The sequence below is a fragment of the Palaemon carinicauda genome, chromosome 2 (assembly GCF_036898095.1).
Source record: "Palaemon carinicauda isolate YSFRI2023 chromosome 2, ASM3689809v2, whole genome shotgun sequence".
NCBI lineage: Eukaryota > Metazoa > Arthropoda > Malacostraca > Decapoda > Palaemonidae > Palaemon > Palaemon carinicauda.
The window spans coordinates 202,986,902-203,010,234 of NC_090726.1; the positions used below are offsets into that span (position 1 = coordinate 202,986,902).

The 23,333-nt window shown below is 43.9% G+C and overlaps 1 protein-coding gene across 2 annotated transcripts in view; it reads right to left on the reverse strand.

The window, feature by feature from the left end:
* The window catches only part of PIG-K (Phosphatidylinositol glycan anchor biosynthesis class K), a 53,529-nt gene that overhangs the window by 22,797 nt on the left and 7,399 nt on the right, over window positions 1-23,333 (reverse strand). For both annotated transcript variants that reach the window (XM_068361390.1, XM_068361383.1), the window contains exons 2-4: window positions 11,071-11,222; window positions 5,081-5,216; window positions 2,819-3,027 (exon numbers count right to left, since the gene is read on the reverse strand). In XM_068361390.1, coding sequence (XP_068217491.1) covers window positions 2,819-3,027; window positions 5,081-5,216; window positions 11,071-11,222 — 497 coding nt within the window. The remainder of the gene's footprint in view (window positions 1-2,818; window positions 3,028-5,080; window positions 5,217-11,070; window positions 11,223-23,333) is intronic.

The following is a 23,333-nucleotide window of genomic DNA, read 5'->3' on the forward strand; positions in this document are numbered from 1 at the left end:
CCTGTCCAGGGCTGTTGCATGAATATTACCAGAATTATGACTAAAACAACTTCAATCCAACTGTATAATCCTTACACTATGGTCAAATTTTGAAGGCTGCTCATGAATGGCAGAGGCAAGGGACAGTGACAATGCCCTATCAAGTAGGACAATGCCCTAGAGACTGACTTTATGTTCATATGATCAATGCCCAAGCCCCCTCCCCACTCAAGCTAAGACCAAGGAGGGCCAAGCAATGGCTGCTGATGAATCAGCAGATACAGGCTCTCCCAAACCCCCATCCTCAACTCACAAGGATGGTGAGATTGCAGCAACTAAAGAAAGTGTCGAGTTTGAGTGGGACTCAAACACCAGCCTGGCGGTCACCAATCAGGAACGTTACCACATCGGCCAAAACAAGCTACATGTGAGCAGGTTGAAGTGTGGAGATTCGTCAGCGCCCACTCGTGTCCGAGTATTGGGTTCTGTCGTTAGCCATCAGCCTCCTATCTATGGGGTGGGTGCTTATGCCTGATTTGGAGATTACATGACTATAAAAACCTCAACCTAACTGTACAATCCTTACACTATTGTCAAATACAGTATTCTTTACCTTGCCCCCAGTTTTTTTACACCTATCTATTCATATTGCACATATTAAAACAAGTCCCACCATATTGCAACTTACCCTCTATATACTTATTTTGTTTAAAAAATGAATGGCTGTTCAATTTCAGATATGATGATACAGTGTTAGTGACCCATTGGTTGAACTGCCAGCATTTTTGTTTATATTGTGCAGTTAAACTGCTTAAAATTCTTAGATATTTGTGATTTACGCTTGTGGTTTCTTGGAAAACTTTCTTACATTTGTCAATAGACTTTGTGTGGTTTTGAAAAATATTTGTATCATTTTAACTGCCTATAATCACTATCAGAACTCGGTTGAGTCCCTTGTTAGGCTGGGAGGAACGTAGAGAGTAGAGGTCCCCTTTTTGTTTTTGTTTCTTTGTTGATGTCGGCTACCCCCCAAAATTGGGGGAAGTGCCTTGGTATATGTATGTATGTATGTATAATCACTATCCTAAGCGAACACCGAGTACAAATATGAACTCGGGCTCTTACCTCCACAGCTAAACACTGTGGGGTCCTTGATCCTATGACACTCCAAATATTGACACGACTCTCAAACTTGACTTGAGCCAGATTAACTTAACTCTAAATTCTCAGCTTTAACCATTCAGTTTTACTGAATGAAACACAATAAATTATTTTTTTGTGAATTTGCACCAATGAAACAATTCTGGCTACCTGACAAACCCGTAAAATGTATTTTCATTTTCATCCATCTAACCTTTTCTCCTTTTGGTAATTCAACTATATATGACTATATCAATCATTATAAAAAAATACATCAGCGTTGTTTTTATTTATAGGGTCTGACCATCCTCTTTAACAACTAAATTTTATGGATATAATGTCTGAATCACTTAACCCTTTTACCCCCGGGCTATTTGGAAATTTCCAACCCTTAACCCCAGGGGGTTATTTTTTTCCCAGCACATTTTGCAGTATATTTTTTTTAAATTGCTCTAACAGCCTTAATTTTTGTCATAGAGAGGTCAGGTTGGTCTCATTCTCTTGGAAAATGCCTGAATTTTTTCAAAAAATTATCAAAAATATGAAAAAAAAATTCTTATAGCATTTTTTTGCAAGGATGTATCGGTACGTCCATGGGGGTAAAGGGATGGCTTTTGTGAAACGTACCAGTACGTCCTTTGGGGGTAAAAGGGTTAAAATTAACATCACACAATACTATTCGTAGAACAGCCCTTTGCTAAATTGAGAAGTGACTGCATACAGAATATCCTCAAGTTACAAACATTCGGAGATATAAACACAAATCCAAGTGAAAATAATAAAGATAAGGAAATACTGTAATGAAGGGATTTCACTGGACGACAAAGGTTCCTCGCCCAGAAATAGATTTTTCCTTCGTCAAAATCCCTTTTCTGGGCTCAACCTGTGTCGCCCAGTGAAATGCTCCTTAAAACACCATTTCAAAGGTATAAATACTGCTAAATATACCAGGGAAAAAAGTTGCATGGAATGCTAGGAATATATCCAGCTCGCTCACCCCTAAAGGGTGTCTGTATTAAAACTGGGGCGAGTGATACCACTATCAGAGATCCATTTCCAATTGGACCTCTCCCTCCACAAAAGACCCCGTTACTACGACCTGACTTATGACACTACGTCAGTCGGCAAAACATTTGAATTATCCTGATATATATTTCATATGAAACCTGACTATCTGTTGACTTTTTTAGCTCGAAACCATAAGCATGGAATTCAGGTTAGGCCAACCATATGCCAAAATTCGACTTACAAACAATTCAACTTGCTAACAGCTTCTTGGAACCAATCAAATTAACAATTCAACTTGCTAACAGCTTCTTGGAACCAATCAAATTAACAATTCAACTTGCTAACAGCTTCTTGGAACCAATCAAATTAACAATTCAACTTGCTAACAGCTTCTTGGAACCAATCAAATTAACAATTCAACTTGCTAACAGCTTCTTGGAACCAATCAAATTAACAATTCAACTTGCTAACAGCTTCTTGGAACCAATCAAATTAACAATTCAACTTGCTAACAGCTTCTTGGAACCAATCAAATTAACAATTCAACTTGCTAACAGCTTCTTGGAACCAATCAAATTAACAATTCAACTTGCTAACAGCTTCTTGGAACCAATCAAATTTTGAAGTTGAGAACCTTATGTATATCATTCCACTAAACAGAATAAAGAAACTATCGACAAAAAACTGTTACCTCTGTTTCTGCCACATCTGTTCAAAGGCATCTGCCAACTCTACATTGGTTATTTCTTCCGAATCTTGGAACTTTAAAAAACCATCTCCGCCATGGCCTGTCATATAAATCAATATATTGGAACCGTCATCGGTCAACAGCCTCTTGGAGCGTGGAGTGCTTGGGGTCAGACGGCCAGTGAGAAGCCTTACAAAGTTTTCCACCGTTACCTGAAATGAAAAACGAATAATAACTTACTGCTTATAGCTGTACTCTGAAAAACTCTGATCTTATGTTATCAAAACAAAAAAAATTCTATATAAAGTTACCCAAGGTTTTCTGTTTACTTAACTAGAACTAAAACAAAATGATTTGTTTCATCACTACAATCCTTCTGATTTATCTGGATTCCTGAATGACTAAGGGTGAGAACTGGCAATTTTCTGACTGTAGTCGGGTTAACAACTGTGGTTCATTCCCGGAATTCTTCACTAAAAACCCATTACGAATCATAAAATAATTACTTCTTAAATCTTCAACTCTTTGTAACTCTCAACACACACAGTACTACAGTACTGTACTGTAGTATCGACTGATATTCTCCTCCATTTTTTATCATCTTTTGGAGTGCGTAAATGTTTACCAGCCGGGACTACATAAATTGACTTGCCCACATGCATTTATTTACATATAATATTCTATGAATAGGTATCTGTTCACCTGTTCTTCTACCTTAGCCATTCCAAATAATCGTTTTGGTTATCTTTCCTTTATTTAAAGATTCAAGGATCTGCTAGTCAAACAAGTTCTAAGAGCCATTAACCAGAGTACACCTGATCAAGCTCCCTGTGGGCAAGTGGGGATTAGGGCAGGAAAAGAAGAGATACCTTATATGACTTGAGAAAAATACTTACATAGATCGATGCCATGTTGATTAGACAAGACAAGACCCAGGAACCTATTGGACCATACCTTCAAAAGACTGTCATAGCCTCTGTACCATGGTTTTCCACCGCCTTGGGTTAGAGTTTTCTTGCTTGAAGGTGCACTCAGACACTATTCAATCTGATTTATCTTCATGATTTTTTCTAAATGGTGTTGGGCAGGATTAACAGATGGGTCAAAGATGCCTAGTGGTTTATCAAGGGGATGCCTTTTTCCTATCTGTTTCTTTACCTTCATCTCTGGTATAAATTCTCAAAATCATTGTTACTCTCCTCCCTTTAGTTAAAGCGGCTATCCCGGAGGGTTACATAGCCTTACATAGTGTGTCGGCTCTGCCGCGTTGACCAATTCTACATGACATTTTATCTTTAATCTATGAGTTGCACGAGTCGCTTTCTATATATTCGTGCACATATTGTTTTTGTTATTTTCATTGTTAATTTTTTTCAAGTACAATGAGACTTTTTTCTTACTGCTTTTAAGTCTTATTCTCTTTGGAGATATTGAACAAGATCCTGGACGAGCGCATTCCAGAATTCAAGTGTCATCTAATCATCTGTATTGCAATATTCGTGGAATGTACGGCAATAAGAGAGACCTTACAGTCCAGACAGTAAGATGTTCTATTATGCTCAGAAACTTTGATTTCTCAAACGAAGCACACATTTGAGCTCCTTATTCCAAAATTTAATGACCTAATAACTTATGAAATAAGGCAAGGGGAATGGCGGTGTATATCAGGACCGAGTGCCCTGCTACTCTTAAGTCCTGCTATGCATGTGAGTGTCATGAAATTCAGGTCTTAAAACATTCATGGCAGGCATAGCAATTTCTATCTATATTCAATATATCAGAATCCAGACTTGGATGATTCTATCTTTAATTGTCTTTTTACCATTATGGCTATGATACATGATGATGATTACAGTAGTAAACAATACCAAAACAATATAAAAATGTTTAAAAAATTATGCAGATCAAAACCAGATTAAAGAGCCATTGCAAAATACAATGCTGTACCCACAAGAAACTGTATTGTGTTTATAAGCAAATTCTAGTACTGTATAGTATAGGGTACTGTATATATTACAGAAAAGACTATTAGTATTTATTTTGGCCTTATATAGTAGTTAATAATAACTGTGAAGTACTTACAACACTAAAAGATCCGAGTTACTTCATGTTCAGTTTAACAGTACCAATTACTAAAAACCTCCCCAACCTTAGCCAATGAGTCTGAAGGGATGCCCAATCATTGGGCATCATAAATTATTTAGTATTTACAGATTTTCATATAACAAATGTACATAATGTTTCTCAACATATATAAACACTAACCTCATATCCCCTGTAGTCGACTTCTACATCTTCACCATACACATTAATATGTTGATGCGCATTATTAAAGACAGTCGCAGGACGAGGATTTCGAGGGTTGCAAGCCATATCGTCGGCCACCATTAGAATAATTTGACTGAAAGATGAAGTAGTAATATATATTATACACCAGGCATTTTAAATCTACAGAATTACCCAAAAATTCAGCAAATCCCAACCTTAACCCTTTTACCCTCAGTGGACTTACTGGTACGTTTCACAAAACTCATCCCTTTACCCCCATGGACATACCGGTGCGTCCTTACAAAAAACGGCTAATTAAAATTTTTTTTGCATATTTTTGATAATTTTTTGAGAAACTTCAGGCATTTTCCAAAAGAATGAGACCAACCTGACCTCTCTATGACAAAAATTAAGGTTGTTAGAGCAATTTAAAAAAAATATATTGCAAAATGTGCTTGAAAAAGAAAACACCTGGGGGTTAAGGGTTGGAATGTTCCAAATAGCTTGGGGGTAAAAGGGTTAACATTAAATAGATTGAAAAAGTAACAACTTCAATTATCCTTCAATATCAATATGAAATTGATACGTAGCAAATGTGACCACTCTACTATCTTTTTCTGTTTTCATACATGGATAGTGCATGACAAGCCGTGTATTATGTATGTATAAGATTATAATGAATAGCCCCAAAACTAATATAAATAAGCAGAATTCATACAAAAATGATCGCTTGTGTCCTTTATTGCGGAAGTTGCCGATCATAGTTAACCCTTTTATCCCCAGGCTATTTGGAATTTTCCAACCCTTAACCCCAAGGGGTTTTTTTTTCAAGCACATTTTGCAATATATTTTTTTCAAATTGCTCTAACAGCCTTAATTTTTGTCATAGAGAGGTCAGGTTGGTCTCATTCTCTTGGAAAATGCCTGAAGTTTCTCAAAATATTATCAAAAATATGCAAAAAAAAAAATGTAAATAGCAGTTTTTTGCAAGGATGTACCGGTACTTCCATGGGGGTAAAGGGATGAGTTTTGTGAAACGTACCAGTACGTCCTTTTGGGGGTAAAAGGGTTAAAAGTGTAAACATTTGGAAGAGGACTAATATAACAAACAAATGTGAACTTCTTGATTAAAAGTAAATCAGGCTGAGTAAGGAAACTCTAGAAGATCCTTAACTAACAAACGTTCACAGATACAAACACAAATCTAACTGAAAACCATATTATTATTATTATTATTATTACTAGCCAAGCTACAACCCTAGTTGGAAAAGCAAGATGCTATAAGCCCAAGGGCTCCAACAGGGAAAAATAGCCCAGTGAGGAAAGGAAATAAGGAAATAAATAAATGATGAGAATAAATGAACAATATATCATTCTAAAAACAGTAACAGCGTCAAAACAGATGTGCCCTATATAAACAATAAAAAGACTCATGTCCGCCTAGTCAACAAAAAAGCATTTGCTCCAACTTTGAACTTTTAAAGTTCTACTGATTCAACTACTCGATTAGGAAGATCATTCCACAACTTGGCAACAGCTGGAATAAAACTTCTAGAATACTGTGTAGTATTGAGCCTCATGATGGAGAAGGGCCTGGCTATTAGTATCTCAGAGATTGTATCAAAACTTCATGATGAACTACTGTACTGTAATAAAGCAATATTATATAATTTATTGCAGTGAGCAAGATGACATTTACAATATGAAACAGGACTACTTGTTGATTTTTGCAGCTGAAAGTCGTGGGTATCCGAGTTAGATAAAGATTACCGTAGGCAAAAATTTAACAAAATTCGACTTACAAAGATTTTTGGAACCTATTTAATAGACCTAGAAAAGGGATTTTGACGAAGGAAAAATCTATTTCTGGGGAGAGACCTGTGACGCCCGGTGAAAAGTCCTTCTATCTACCTTTTCTGATATAAATCTTCCAAATATACCAGAGAAAATAAAAGCATGGAATGCAGAGGTTACTACCCTCGCGCGAGCACCTCGTGAGTGTCGTGTCTACATCGGGGGCGTGTGAAAACCACTATTCACAGGCTGTCTTCCAATTAGATAACTCCTTCATCAAAGGGAAGGGCCGTAACAAAGACCCCAGGAACCACACTTGCACCACGCCACCACCACCTACACGAACACCCTCCAGGTCATCCTTCTGTTTTGGACTTGCCCGCAAAGTAGATAATTTTTTGCCCAGTGTTTCTCGTAGTGTTTGTCGTTAATTCAACATGACTGACGTTGCTACTTCACCTTTACCAATGTTAAGTACCATAGTTTGTTTTGACAGTTTATTGCAGTACCGGGCATTTGTTCTGTTTCCAGTATTGTGGATTTTAGTTTTGGAAGCGATTGGCCTGCATCGGTATCGGCAGCCATTTTGGGTTGTGTTCGCTTCAGTAAATTTTCAAGTTATTATTGCCCTTCTGGTACTCTGTCATCTAGGTTATATCACTTACGTTTTATGACCAATTTTATCATCATTATTTATTATTAGTTTTTACTATGGTATTTATTTGCTAGTCCAATTTGGACCTACGAAGAATAGCGATTTAGTCTTTGTTATAGTTTTGTACTCGGCTCAGGAAGGTGCTCGATTTAGACTATATCTTTGTTTATTTGTTACGTTGTCGTTATTCTTCGTTCTTGGTTATTACAATTACTAAGAAAAAGCAATCAATTTATTATTTTTCTTATCATATTATTGTGTGATGTTGGTTTTTTATTATGTAACCTTGAGAGCGAGAGCATAGAGTGCTCGGTTTCTGTTCTACAGATACGAGTTACCGCTTCTCTCGTTTTCTTTATTAGCTCAAGTAAGAGAAGTGGATTTCCCGTTTTCCGTTTTTATACGATCACGAGTTATTCCTGCCTCCTCTTATTCTCAGAGATGATGATATTACGTTTAATGATAAACACGTTTTATTGATGTGGTTACTGTTAATATAGCTAGCACTATTAATAGGTTACGTTAGTGTATGAGTCATTAATTGGGGTCGCTTTATGCCGACACCCTTAGCTCCGCCTTGAGTTATACTCCGCTATAATGGATACTCATTGGGTGAGAACTAGTCAGATATTTGGAGTGCAACAGTCAAATCCGGCACTCAGACTCCGGCTGCGGCCTTTTGCACACGAACCTTTGTCATGATTGATCACAATTACAAATTAATTTTTTCATCGAATCTCCGGCTTCACTGGAGATAACACAGACATTCAGTATTGAGGAATGTTATCGTACCGCTGAGGGTCATGATTTCACGATGACGGACCTTTGTCACTGGTTCTCCGGTACAAACAGAGATCAATCAGACGATCAGAACCGGAGTTAACATTTTGATCAATCAGACGATCAGAACCAGGGTATGAACCCTTTTTCATGAATAATCACAATATCGCTATTACGGTCCTTTTCATCGAATCTCCGGCTTAACCGGATATCGTACAGGCGTTCAGCATTGAGGTTAATATTAGACTTCCTCTGATGTTCACGTTTTCACTATGACGGACCTTTGTCACCGGATCTCCGGTGGCAACAGAGATCACTCAGACCACGGGTGGCCAATCTTTGGTTTTAGCTGTAAAGGAAAGGATTTAACATGAATACAAAGTAAACTGTACTTACTTTAATGACACTTTGAATTTGCGTTGGTAATATTCATTAGCTATTCTTGAAAGTCCTAATGAAAATATATGAATATAATTAGCAATTTTAAAGAAAAGTCATTCAATTTACTATCTTTGGGGTATAGTGCGACACTTGTAATCATGAAATGCGCCACTGGTGGCGCATGCGCCATAGGTTGGCCATCCCTGACTCAGACGTTCAGAACCGGGGTTAACATTATTTTACTGATGAGGTTTATTAGTACATGTTATGTGGTTACTGGATATTAGTATTCTATTGATTCATCTGTTCACTGACCAGAGTCTCAAGGAACAGTAGATAGCCTCTCATGGCATGGTTGGTTTCGACCTGGCTTTTCATTAGAAGGGGCTAGCGTTCGGTTCCAAGTACTGAGTGGAAATTTATTTCTATTTGAACACGATGTTGTATGGATATTTATCCATATTTATACATAGTTAGAATTAAATATATGCATAAATATAGGCATAATTAATTTATTTCTATTTGAACACGATGTTGTATGGATATTTATCCATATTTATACATAGTTAGAATTAAATATATGCATAAATATAGGCATTTTTATTAGTTATATGGCTGATCCCAGCCTGTGAATAGGATCACTAACCAAAGTTTCAAGGAACATCCAGACTTATGTCCCCTTCCTTTTACAGAAGGTCCGCCTACATGGTATGGTTCCCGGAGTCATGCACGTTCTGCTACGAGCTGTCCTCGCTACTCCGGACCTATGATGTAAGTTGGTTCTAATATGTTTCCTTTTGGTATCCTTTGGCGATGATTTAATTTGATCCGGATTAATGTAGGATGAATACAGCAGCTCCCCAACTTACTAACATATTCAGATACAAATGGAAATACAACTAAAAATAACAAAGATAAAAAAATACTGAAATAAAACAATAATATATCAGTTAACCCTTTTACCCACAGGTTATTTGGAACAACCCTTAACCCCCAGGCATTATTTTATTTTAAGCACATTTTGCAGTATATTTTTTTTTCAAATTGCTCTAACAGCCTTAAATTTTGTCATAGAGAGGTCAGGTTGGTTTCATTCTCTTGGAAAATGCCTGAAGTTTCTCAAAAAAAATATCAAAAATATGCAAAAAAAAAAAATAGCAGTTTTTTTGCAAGGACGTACTGGTACGTCCAAGGGGGGGTAAAGGGATGAGTTTTGTGAAACGTACCAGTACGTCCTTTGGGGGTAAAAGGGTTAATACAGTAAGCAAAACGACATTTGTAATAACCTGATATTTTACTTTTGTTTCCTTTCCTCACTGGGCTATTTTCCCTGTTGGAGCCCCTGGGCTTATAGCATCCTGCTTTTCCAACCAGGGTTGTAGCTTAGCGAGTCATAGTAATAATAATATCTATTTCATATGAAACCTGACACTCTGCTGAATTTTGTAGCTGTAAATCATAGGTATGGGGTTCAGGTTAAGCTTACCCTAGGCGAAAATTTAATAAAATTTGACTTAAAAACAATTTGACTTACAAAACAGCTTCTTGGAACCTAATAAGTTTGAAAGTTAAGGGCCTTCTGTACCATATATGGCAACCCTATATGTAATTCTATCAAGAGTAGTTAATCCATACAGTAACTAGTGATCATCTCAAAGAAGTCCTTCAACATTGAATTAGATGTCCATAACACAAAAATAAGACTACAATTAGCATAAGGAACTAATAAAGTCTTACAAAACAGAGAGATCCCGAGGAAGCGACACCAAAAGACCGCATACACACCCGTAAGGGAGCGTCAACAAAGCGGGTGAGATAAAACCCAACAAGGTTATGAATGAACGTGTGTTGCTACCTAGAAATCCCAAACAGACAAATATAATACCCAATTTGGTTGCATGGATCTCAAAAACGTTTGACATCTACAAAAACACAAAATAAATCAGAGCTACGAAAAACACGTACGAACATTCGGGGGGGCTAACAAGGAATGAAGGGAGAAGGTTAGGTGGTGGTGGTGGGGGGGGGAGTATGTGTAGTGAACGACACCTCGTAGTAACAGGGATTTTGAGGAGGGAGAAGTCTAATTGGAAATGGATCTCTGGTAGTGGTATCACTCGCCCAGCTTTAATACCGACACCCCTTAGGGGTGAGCGAGCTGGATATATTCCTAGCATTCTATGCAACTTTTTTCTCTGGTATATTTAGCAGTATTTATACCTTTAAAATGGTGCTTTAAGGAGCATTTCACTGGGCGACACAGGTTCCTCACCCTGGAATAGATTTTTCCTTCGTCAAAATCCCTTACTTCACTGTCAACATTCCCATAAGGTTAAAATAAAAGCTACAGGACAACTTGACTGTTTAAAAACTTTACCTGTCTGGGATCCCCAGTCTCTTGACTGACCGATACATTGACAGTACGTTGGCCACATGACGGTAGTTGAACCAAAATCGTGAGGTGTCGACCAAAACTGCCCAATTATTAGTGTGAGTTTTTCCTTTGACAAAATTTGATAGGGTTACCTCCTAAAAAACAAGACATCATATATAAAAAAGTACTTTTTACATGCAGTATAATTATCAAAGATAAGAATATGAGAAAATTAAACTACACTTGCACATTTAATTACAAGGCTGAATTTTCAATATTAAGATTTCAAAGATTTAAATTAATGGTAAGGAGTCAGCCGACTTGATATTTGAAGGATCCAGATTTTTGAAAAGTTCTATAACATCAGAATTTTTAAAATGTTCATAATTTTCCTACCTATACAAACGCGAGTCCTTTAATAGCAGGATTTTTTTCAGCGAGAGCCCGAGACAGTACAGTACTGTAGTTAGAATCGTTTAACGATAATTAAATTATAAGTGGAGTGCAGGCAAGAAGCCCCGCTTCCCTCACCAGTCTGTATAGCTCACTTTTGACTTTTCGGCCAATTTGTGATTTGTTGTTACGTGACATACAAACCATCGTCCTCTAATAGAGAAAGTTACTGCTTGGTGGGCTGGAGGTCTCCCTAGAACCAAACTGGACTGTTCTTTTTCTTCCCTGGAAATTTCCAACCACCTGGTCCCATACAAGAGCAAAGCAGTGACTCTAACAACCTCCTAAATGTCTTTCATATGGGGTGAGAAGACTAATAGGAAGTCCCCAGAGAACCAAATTGGACTGTTCTTTTTCTTCCCTAGAAGTGTCCAACCACCTGGTCCCATACGGGAGCAAAGCAGTGACTCTAAAAACCTCCTAAATGTCTTTCATAGGGGGTGAGAAGAATAATAGGACCTGTCTTGCACATGAGTAAAATGAAGAAACCCTTCCCCCGAAGGGGAACTTGACTGGAATAATATACCTATATGATGATCAATGGGTTGGTATAAATTCCACCATCCTCCCCAGCTCTGAAGTGTAACTTACCGCCATCAGCTCTGATTCAGCATGGTTTCAACCACTTTGTTCCTGAGACGGGGGATGGAAAAATGAGGGCAAAGAACAAATCATTCTGCCATTCATTCCAGACTTACATCTACACGTTACTATATACGAGATGCTTCCTGTCCTGTGTTGGAGCTGGGCTGACTACACAATTACTTGAGCAGCCCTTACATGACCAAGCACAAAGGTGTCAAGGAACTTCTGCATATATTGTACAATAATCCAATACACAAAAGACCTTGAAGTGGTCTGTCGCTTCCAGAATCCAGCCTTCAGTACCTGGCCCATTGATAGGTTTGCTAGGGTGGGGCCTATACCCATGAGATCTGGTCCTAGCAGGTACCTCCTCCCTCTAACCGGCCGAGGCGTACGCTGTACAGATTGTCTCACAATAATGGAAATAGGGGAAATTCAGGCAAGTGCCAAAGATGGCTAGTCCAAAGAAGTAAGAGGGCGGGGCGTGAGCTTTGGTGCAAGTTCAGGCCGAGTGCGAAAAGTGTGCAGATGAGAGATTTTTGTGATGTATCCAGAAAAATCACTCTTGAGGATACATGTAAGGGATTACGAGCTGCTCGTACGAACCAAAAACGCTCGTAGGAATGTGATGGCAAACGAGGATGATGTATCTCAGCCAGTAGACAGCAAGCACCATGAGGAGTATTCTTGACAGCTGGAGAAAAGTCTACGGCAAAGGATTAGATAGGAAGGTAGAATCCTTAGCCTCCGGATGGAGGGCAGGAGAATCTATATTGCCTAAATCCGAGATAAAATTATGGTTACCATCCTCTACTACTGTGTCTTGGGAAAGACCTGATAATGAAGGACCAGGCAGGGGAAGATCTGGGCTTCAATGAGAATATCTAAGCTTCTTACTCTCCTTTGAAGTTGAAGCAATCGGAGAAGAGCGATCTCGTATAGCCTTTCTACTCCATCAGTCATGAAACTTGTACCACTGGGAACAGAACCACTCCCTACACTCAACACAAGGGAAGTCTTATGAGTACCTATGTTCACGGCATGTAGGGCATAAATAATGAGGATTTACGTCGAGGCGGGTCGTGTAGGTCCCACAAGAATGTCCCTCGGTATCAGGACACGTACGCATAACACTCACTTGTTTCAAACTCACTCGATAACAGAAAAGAGAAATAGATTAAACAATAGAAAAACTGGAGGCCTGTAACCAATGTCCAATCACTTCAGTGACCCGAAGATGAGTGAGGGAGCAGCCACGAGCATCATACCGACCTACTCGGTACGAACGAGGGAGAGGCAGCTCTACCAGGCTGCCAAACCCTCAATAATTCTACAACTGGCTGTAACTGGCTTCACCCAGAAGTAAAGCAATTAAATGACTGAGTTTATATCCGTGTAGAAACAAATGAAGGTTCATAGACTGGCAAATGGGTTGGCTCTGGCATAGGTAAAAGGGAATTTCAGTCCAATTTTACTAATGCAAAGATTTATGTCCTAACCTAAGTTGCCACCCACTACCTAACCTTACTTACCATACACTGACATGTCATTAACATGACAAATTCGAAGATAATTTGTATTTTTCCTAACCATACAAACCTTAGCTATTTACAAAGGGTATTACTTTTAGCGTAGCTGAAATGGCGAGCCATTAGAATTTAACGAGGGTGTATTACCCCCGCGCTAGTTAGCGGGGGGGTAGGGGAGTGGTAGCTAGCTACCCCTCCTCCCCCTCACACACAGGTGAATACTCACTTTCACTTAGAGGTAGGACTTGTCTTGGGGGACAGGGCTGGCGGGCAAATATGTGTAAATAGCTAAGGTTTGTATGGTTAGGAAAAATACAAATTATCTTCGAATTTGTCATTTGTTCCGTAACCGAAATACAAACCACGCTATTTACAAAGGGTGACTTATCCCTTAGGAAGGGTGGAAAGTCCCCAGCCATACTGGCTTTGGCTTTACCCGGGGACTCAGAATCCGAGTGAGTCGCACTCGAGAAAAGGAGTCCCTGCACCTCACAAGTTCCTTGCACCGCAAGGAACCATGTGGCCTACGTAAGCTTGTGTGTGAAGGAAGAAGTGTGACCCGTCTTAGGCAGTTGACCTGGAGTTCCAGAAGGAACTCTGGGTTAGGACGTTCCCAATACCACCTCGTCAGGGTATGGGGGACGCGACAGTATTGACTCAATACTCGGAACACAAGGAAGCATGGTTTACCTGCAGAGGTTCGAGGTCAGCTATGCAGAGACCAGGATGCTGCTTCCCCGTAGAGGGGATGATGAAGAAAGAAGTAAGGGCCAGACATACTTCTTTCGTTCATGCAGACTAAAACCTGATAACAATGCCCTCAACCTTCTGCTACCTGTCCAAAAAGGAGCCTGAGGTTAGACCAGCTGTTGTGTAGCCACCACAGAGCGATAGAAAACGTATCGAGACTCCTGTGGGTCACGCCCTGCAGGAAGCGGGCTGCGAAGGTCATCAGACGCTTCCAGACTCCAGCTTGTAGCACCTGCGTCACAGAGTAGTATTACTCGAAGGCGAGGGACGTTGCGATGTATCCAACATCGTGCTGTAGGGCGACGTGACGGGGGAGGGTCTGAAGACAGGTCGAGATGAATGTCCTTGAGTCCGGGCTGAAGAGGTATACTGGTGACTCTCCCCCCATGTCCTCCTTGTGTTCCCAAATCGGCTGCAACTGAGGCCAAACTGCAGCTGTTCCCAGCGCTAACCTCTCGATTCCTGTACTGGCAAGAAAGAGAAGGTCTTGGGACATCAGACACAGAATGGAGACTCAAAATCTTGAATGAATCGGACCGAAGGGTCGGGACCCTCAGATTCTGAGTCTAGCCAACAACTCAGGAGCGAGCCTGAATGTTGCCTTCCCCTCTTCCTTAGAAAGGGGGGGAGTAGTAAGAGACCAAGAAGATTGCTTACACACTGGCCGTGGCCAGAGTGAGCAGAAGACCCAAGGCGGAATACAATCCGAGGCCTGTCGTAAAAGGGTCTTGAGAAGATCTCTTAAAGGACTAAAAGTCCGAGCCATGCTCCAAGTTGGAGGTCTTCCTCCGACTAGGGCAGGGACGATCGTAGCTTCGCATGAGCGAGAATAGATCCAGCGGGCAGGAAAAAGTTATTCCTTTAAGCCTGAAGGTCAGGGAAAGGCTGAGCGACAGGCTTCATTGCCAAGAGCGGAAAGGAGTTTCCTCCCGCCGAAAGGCAATAAGACCGTTATTGCTGGAGAAGAGGCCTCACGGGAAGAGGTATATCTCCCACGGCACCAACCACCTTAGACTCTTCACTTTGCCTGGGAGACCCCTGTGGATGACTATCGCAGATGACGCGACCTCCGTACCGCGACTGTAGCGGGTTGTCTCTTCTAGAGGAGGAAGCGTAGTGTCTCCAGGCATGAAGCCGAAGCGACGCCCCGGTTCGGGAGAGATGTCGCAGTGTGGTTGCTTGAGTAGCCTGCGCCGTGGGAGAAGCTCTCCCGGGAGTTCCGTCAGGGGAAGCAGAGGGTCCAGAAACCGTTCTGCGCATAGTCCCAGTGGAGCTCTCCCATTGAAAGGTTGACAGACAACCTGGTTTTGTTGAGACCCATTGTCCGCAGACAAAAAGGAGGGAAGACGCAGGCGTCGAAGTTGTCCCACCATCACCGGAATGCATCTTGCCAGAGTCTCGGGGTCTGAGACTGGGGGGAAAACTAGCGGAAGCTTGAGGTTCCAAGCTGTCGCGATCAGGTCCCCCAGATCAGCACTTGCTGGTTACCCAAGGTCAAAGACCCCTAGGTACACTCTCTCTATGAGGCTCTGCTTGGATAGTCTGAGAGAAACATTCCCCTGCCTGGAATGAGAGAGCCGATGGTGGAATTGAGAGAATCTCAATCATCCCGGTATCTCTACTGCAAGATGTGAAGGTGTGAAAATGCGTCCCCTGCTGGTTAGCATGAAGTCGACACGCAACGGGGCGACTTGGCAGGAGCGGTAGGACTGAAGAGGGGCCAGACTAAGGCCCTTAAGCCTGCCTGAATGATGGAGAGGTATCCTTCAGGTCTTGACCATAGGCCTGGACCGGAACATGCCCCCCCCCCCTTTCCTTTGACGAGTCCGAGAACCGCATCAAGAATGTGGGGAAAGGACGAGAATATCCACTACCATCAAGAGGCTCCATAGGTCAACACCCATTGCAGGTTTAATAGTTCCGCTGGTCCCATAGGGCCAGGGAGTCCGGTTAAACATTGCCTGAAGCCACCGGAACTTGGATCGCCCCACATGGAACTTATCCTGAGGCGACCGTTCGGACTATAAACGGGTCAATGAGGAAAGAAGAACTAGGAAACGTTCCAAGGTAGGGCTGAAAACTCTGCTTGACTGAGAACAGGTACTGCGACTCTCCTCAGTCTTGCCACAGTCAACCGAAAGGAAGGCTCGGAGGATGTGGTAACAGAATCTGGCGTCCCCAGGTGGTCACCCATCCAAGTGCCGACGTTGCTTAACCTCGCTGGACGGACGAGAAGCGGGGTTTCCAACGTGGTAAGGCGCTTGACTCAATATCATGGCCAGATACTCCAGATGTTGAGGCAGAGGAAGAGAAGGCTCCAAGCAAAATACCATGAGCCCACACTCATGGTCAGCATTCGGAAGCTTTTCCCGGCGCTGAAGAAGGTCGAAACCCGAGCCTACCGGAGTTGACCAGCCCTCCAAACAGCAGAGGAGGCGGAAGTCTGCACCTGAGCGGCCAAGAGGAAGGCAGGGAGAGTTCTCTGGGGAAACAAACCTGCTATGCCACGGCGGGATAGCCACACTGCATCATAAGCAGGCATACTTGCAGTTTAGGCTGAATTCGACGAGCACCCTGGAAGATGGATGGAATGGAAACTGAAAGTACCCGTCCTTCCGATCCAGGGTTAAAGGAGTCCTGTCGCCTCGTTACCAGTCTGATCGATTCTGCTGGTCTACGCTGGCCGAAGTTTGTTCGACAAACTTGATCAGGGCTGAGAGGTCGACTATGGACATCCCCTCTCAGATCCTTCCTTACAAGAAAGGATCGACTGAGGGGGCCGGGGGTGAAGCCGTCGATGATCCTAAGGAAGACCTTCGCCTAAGGTATGGATCATTTTGCCCAACCGGGCAACTCTGCTGATGCTATGGCATAGAGGTTCAGAGACACTGAATTCGCTGACAGAGACGGCAGGCGCGATATCCTTGGCTACTCACAGAGATTGTGCGGGAATGGGCATCGGGAAGCTGTCATTCGGATGAGTAACCTTAAGCATCCTCCCAGCGAAAAAAAACCTGCAATCCTAGAGTTCGTGAACTCCTTTTAGGACTATGCCCCCCCGGGGGAGTCTCCCGTGCCATCTGTTCCTGACAGGAGGAAACTGCAATTGGACACCTTGTCCCAGTTGTCGTAGCCGATAACTTAGGCCGACGTGGTTGAAAGAAAAGGGAGCTGGAGCCCTGCAGAGTCTGGAAGAAAGCGCCTTGGAGGAGTGAAACCGGAAGTCGATTTACTCCGCACAGCAGATGTTTAAGTCTCTGTCCTTGGGCAAAGACAAAACTCTTCTCAAGGATGGAAGGGTGTCTGAGGTTGTTGACCTCCACAGATGAGACACCCGAAGGAAGCCTTCAGTCAGTGCGTCCAGATGGTAAAACATCGAGCTTGTCCGCAAGTAGATACTTAACGACGAAAGGCCAAGGTGCCTGAGCTCGAGAGGAGGAAAGTACCCTTGATCTTCCTGTAGCTTCCTTGAACCAAACCTCGGGCCGTAACCGAGGAGGGAAAGAACCTGGTAAGCTCCCAGAGGAAGAGGTAAGCAGTCACCCCTTGTCCGATGGAGAAATCTTCAACGGAAAGCCCCCCCGCCAAAAATCCTTCCAGAGCGGGAGAAGGAGAGAGTACTCGTGCAGGAGAGGGGACCCTCGAGACCGACCTCTTGGGAACCAACTTCGCCCTGGGGGAAGTCACCACGAAGTCCACTCCTCTCTTTCTCTTCAGCGTAGGAGAGACAGCCGCTGGTTTGTTACCCTGGCCGGTGAGTGCTGGTTTCATAACCCTCATTAACGCCCGTGCCAGCGGATCAAACCATGTCTGCTGCTCCAAGGACACAGAGTCCGAAATCCTCGCTAAGGTGAAAGGGATCGGGCGATCCTTTGGAGAGGACACGACGGTTCCTGCCTGAAAAGAAGGTGGGAAGAATGCTGTACTGACCTGTCTTCGTCCTGCACTACCAACCTGTGCTTGGATGGAGGTGATCCCGAGTGCCGCCTAGGAGCACGCGTCCCTGCTGCTACCACCGGCTGTGGAATTCGCCGCGAACTATGGTCGCGCGAGGGCGAACGGTCGCGCAAAGGCGAATGGTCGCGCGGGCGCACAGGCGAGTGGTCGCGCGGGCGCGCAGGCGAGCGGTCGCGAGGGCGCGCAGGCGAGCGATCGCGCGGGCGCGCAGGCGAGCGATCGCGCGGGCGCGCCGGCGAGCGATCGCGCGGGCGCGCAGGCGAGCGATCGCGCGGGCGCGCAGGCGAGCGATCGCGCGGGCGCGCAGGGGAATGGGCGTGACGGCGAGGGATCGTGCTGCCGCGTAGGTGAAGAAGATCGCTGGCGGTAAGCGATGGCGAGCAGCATGTGTAGGTGAATGATCGCGTGATAGGGTGCGATGGTGATCAGCATCCGCAAGAGGGCGAGCGTTCAGGGTTGTGCGATGAGGAGCAGCATGCGTAAGCGGGCTATCGTGCAGGGTTGTGCGATGGCGAGCAGCATGCGCAGGTGAATGATCGCGTGAAAGGGTGCGATGGTGATCAGCATCTGCAGGAGGGCGATCGTTCAGGGTGGTGCGATGAGGAGCAGCATGCGTAAGCGGCCAATCGTTCAGGGTTGTGCGATGGCGAGCAGCATGCGCAGGTGAATGATCGCGTGAAAGGGTGCGATGGTGATCAGCATCTGCAGGAGGGCGATCGTTCAGGGTTGTGCGATGAGGAGCAGCATGCGTAAGCGGGCAATCGTTCAGGGTTGTGCGATGGCGAGCAGCATGCGCAGGTGAATGATCGCGTGAAAGGGTGCGATGGTGATCAGCATCTGCAGGAGGGCGATCGTTCAGGGTGGTGCGATGAGGAGCAGCATGCGTAAGCGGGCAATCGTTCAGGGTTGTGCGATGGCGAGCAGCATCTGCAGTTGAGGGTCGCGCGATGGCGGTCAGCATCTGCAGTTGAGGGTCGCGCGATGGCGGTCAGCATCTGCAGTTGAGGGTCGCGCGATGGCGGTCAGCATCTGCAGTTGAGGGTCGCGCGATGGCGGTCAGCATCTGCAGTTGAGGGTCGCGCGATGGCGGTCAGCATCTGCAGTTGAGGGTCGCGCGATGGCGGTCAGCATCTGCAGTTGAGGGTCGCGCGATGGCGGTCAGCATCTGCAGTTGAGGGTCGCGCGATGGCGGTCAGCATCTGCAGTTGAGGGTCGCGCGATGGCGATCAGCATCCGCAGTTGAGCTAGTAGCTGGCGAACCATGTTCCTTCAGAAGTGTTGGAGAACGTTGGCGTGCCAGCTGTAACACACGTGGGCGATCTGGAGATCGCTGGCGAGCTGATGATCGCTGACGAGCTGACGATCGCTGGCGAGCTGATGATCGCTGACGAGCTGACGATCGCTGGCGAGCTGATGATCGCTGACGAGCTGACGATCGCTGGCGAGCTGATGATCGCTGACGAGCTGATGATCGCTGACGAGCTGATGATCGCTGACGAGCAGAAGGCTACGCGTGGAAGCCTGCGCAAAGAAGAAGAGTCCTTGACCCCGACCTGAACCGAAGTTCTAGATCGCGAGGGCGAACGTGGGCGCACAGGGCACGTAACAGGAACCACAGGGAAGATCATCTTGAAAGCGCTGACGAACAGGAGAGCGCTGACGAACAGAAGGGCGCGCAGGGAAACCCTGACACGCAAGGGAAGAACCCCCGTGGGGGCAACCCTTTGCCCCGAAGGGATCGTTGTCCGCCGGGAGACTGATGTCCGTCGGAAGACCGCTGTCCGTCGAGAAGACCGTTGTCCGTCGGGAAGACCGTTGCCCGTCGGAAGACGAGATTAGACTGCTGTCCATCTGCACCAAGACGGAAGATCGAGAAAAAGAAGTTGTAGGCTGCAAACGGAGATTCAAAAAGGCGCCTCAAGCACCCTTATAGGGAGATGAGAGGCCCTTACGACGAGGCGGACGGAGGGCCTTACGGCGAGGGAGGCCAACAGCAACAGCAACAGAAGAAACCTCCGAAGAGGAGTCTCTATGAGTGTACTCTCTCGCGAACGAAAGAGAAACACTTCGTGGAAGAGACTGGTCAGCCAGTGACCTAAGAGGGGCAATCCTCCGAAGAGGAGCTCCTGCAGTTGCCCAGCCCCTTGAGCGAAACTGCAGGTGCGACCGCTCAGCACCAAGAGCATAGTCGCACGAAAAAAAGGCAAGAGAAGAACCCCCCAAAAGAGGAAAAGCTCAAGCCTGGACAGGAAAAAACTTCCCTCGGAAGGAAAGTTATCCGCCCAAGGAGGCAAGCCTCCTGACTGTTCTAAAATGAACTGGAGAGCTGTCCGTCGACACGGGAGTACTACCAGTAGAAGGAGACACGCCCCTGACGACAATACAAGGGGGGAGGCAGCAACAGCCGAATCCCCAGGACTCAACCAGACAGCTCACACCGTTGCTATATTACAGAAACGAACTAGATCGGTAACTGTAAAAAAATAAAACAAATAATATTAGTACACATTCATTCCCCCGGGAAGGCTCCGAAGAGGAATCCCGAGGAAAAGGAACAAGAATTACACAACAGGCACGTGCCCTCACAACCACTTACACTCGCGGAAGGAGAGCTGTAACCAAAACAGAATTATAACAATTATAATTATGTAACTATGTAATTAAGTAATTTAAAAATGAATGAACACTAAAGAAAAAAACGAAAACCCCGAAAGGAATCGTTCTACAAGCTGAAAAATTAACAACTACAATTAGATTCATAAACTAATTGAGACAAAATGTACGGCGTAGCAACCCCACCCACACGGGAAGGAAGCTACAAGGGCGTAGTAAAACATAGTAAAAGGGTGAACGACCTCAAGAGAGAGAGAGAGAGAAAGACCGAAGTCAAACTCGATCGCAACCCATAAAATTAGGCCGTGGTGGCCTAACTGCCGAGGCCTCCACGTAGATATCGTACACTACACACACACATCTGAAAAGGAAACTTACTTATTTCTATACTCAAATATATATACAAACATGAAAACATGTTTACATATATATTGAGTAAAAGAAAAGTAAGCGATTAAGTAAAGACAAAACAGACAATGGCTGCCAAGCGAGGACCAAGACAGAGACGTCTGTCACAGTCCGAGCCAAAAGTGAAAGTGAGTATTCACCTGTGTGTGAGGGGGAGGAGGGGTAGCTAGCTACCACTCCCCTACCCCCCCGCTAACTAGCGCGGGGGTAATACACCCTCGTTAAATTCTAATGGCTCGCCATTTCAGCTACGCTAAAAGTAATACCCTTTGTAAATAGCGTGGTTTGTATTTCGGTTACGGAACAAAGGGATGCTTATAACCCTGTGCAAATCCTAAGTTACCTATATGACTAGTTAGGGTATACTGTATATATATTTTATTACCATTTGTGAATAAAACTATTCAGATGTTTTTATTTTCCTAATTTTTTGCTAATCAATTAAGTTTCCTTCGAATCTACAACTCTCCCCTTTATGAAGGTTGTATATCAAAAGGTTTTATTCAGTCAATTATACATTAATTTCAAGTATTAAAAATGTTATTTTCATTAGTAAAATAAATTTTTGAATATACTTACCCGATAATCATGTAGCTGTCAACTCTGTTGCCCGACAGAAATCCACGGTCGGGATACGCCAGCGATCGCTATTCAGGTGGGGGTGTACACAACAGCGCCATCTGTGGTCAGGTACTCTAGTACTTCTTGTCAACACCACCTCAATTTTTTCCTCGGTCCACTGGTTCTCTATGGGGAGGAAGGGTGGGTCAATTAAATCATGATTATCGGGTAAGTATATTCAAAAATTTATTTTACTAATGAAAATAACATTTTTCAATATTAATCTTACCCGATAATCATGTAGCTGATTCACACCCAGGGTGGTGGGTGAAAACCAGTGTACATGTTAATCAAGAAGCTAAGTATCCCGTATTTTATTTTATTAGTTATTCAAAAATAACATAAAATAAATAAGTACCTGGTAAGGAAGACGACTTGAACCATTACTCTGCCTTTATTAAGTACGTCTTCCTTACTGAGCGTAGCGGTCCTCTTAGGATGCTGAACGACTCTTAGGTGCTGAAGTATAAAGGGCTGCAACCCATACTAAAGGACCTCATCACAACCTTTAACCTCGGCGCTTCTCAAGAAAGAATTGACCACCCGCCAAATCAACAAGGATGTGGAAGGCTTCTTAGCCGACCGTACAACCCATAAAAAGTATTCAAGAGAAAGGTTAAAAAGGTTATGGGATTATGGGAATGTAGTGGCTGAGCCCCCGCCTACTACTGCATTCGTTGCTACGAATGGTCCCAGGGTGTAGCAGTTCTCGTAAAGAGACTGGACATCTTTGAGATAGAATGATGCGAACACTGACTTGCTTCTCCAATAGGTTGCATCCATAACACTGCAGAGAACGGTTCTGTTTGAGGGCCACTGAAGTAGCCACAGCTCTCACTTCATGTGTCCTTACCTTCACCAAAGCAAGGTCTTCTTCCTTCAGATGAGAATGTGCTTCCCTAATCAGGAGCCTGAATAGGTAAGAAACTGAGTTCTTAGACCTTGGAAGAGAAGGCTTCTTGATAGCACACCATAAGGCTTCTGATTGTCCTCGTAAAGGTTATGACCTTTTTAGATAGTACCTAAGAGCTCTAACTGGGCAAAGTACTCTCTCCAGTTCGTCCCCCACCAAGTTGGACAGGCTTGGGATCTCGAACGACTTAGGCCAAGGACGTGAAGGAAGCTCGTTTTAGCAAAAAACCGAGCTGCAAGGAACATGTAGCCGTTTCAGATGTGAAAACTATGTTCCTGCTGAAGGCGTGGATCTCACTTACTCTTTTAGCTGTTGTCAAGCACACGAGGAAAAGAGTTTTTAATGTGAGGTCCTTAAAAGAGGCTGATTGGAGAGGTTCAAATCTTGATGACATAAGGAACCTTAGGACCACGTCTAGATTCCAGCCTGGAGTGGAC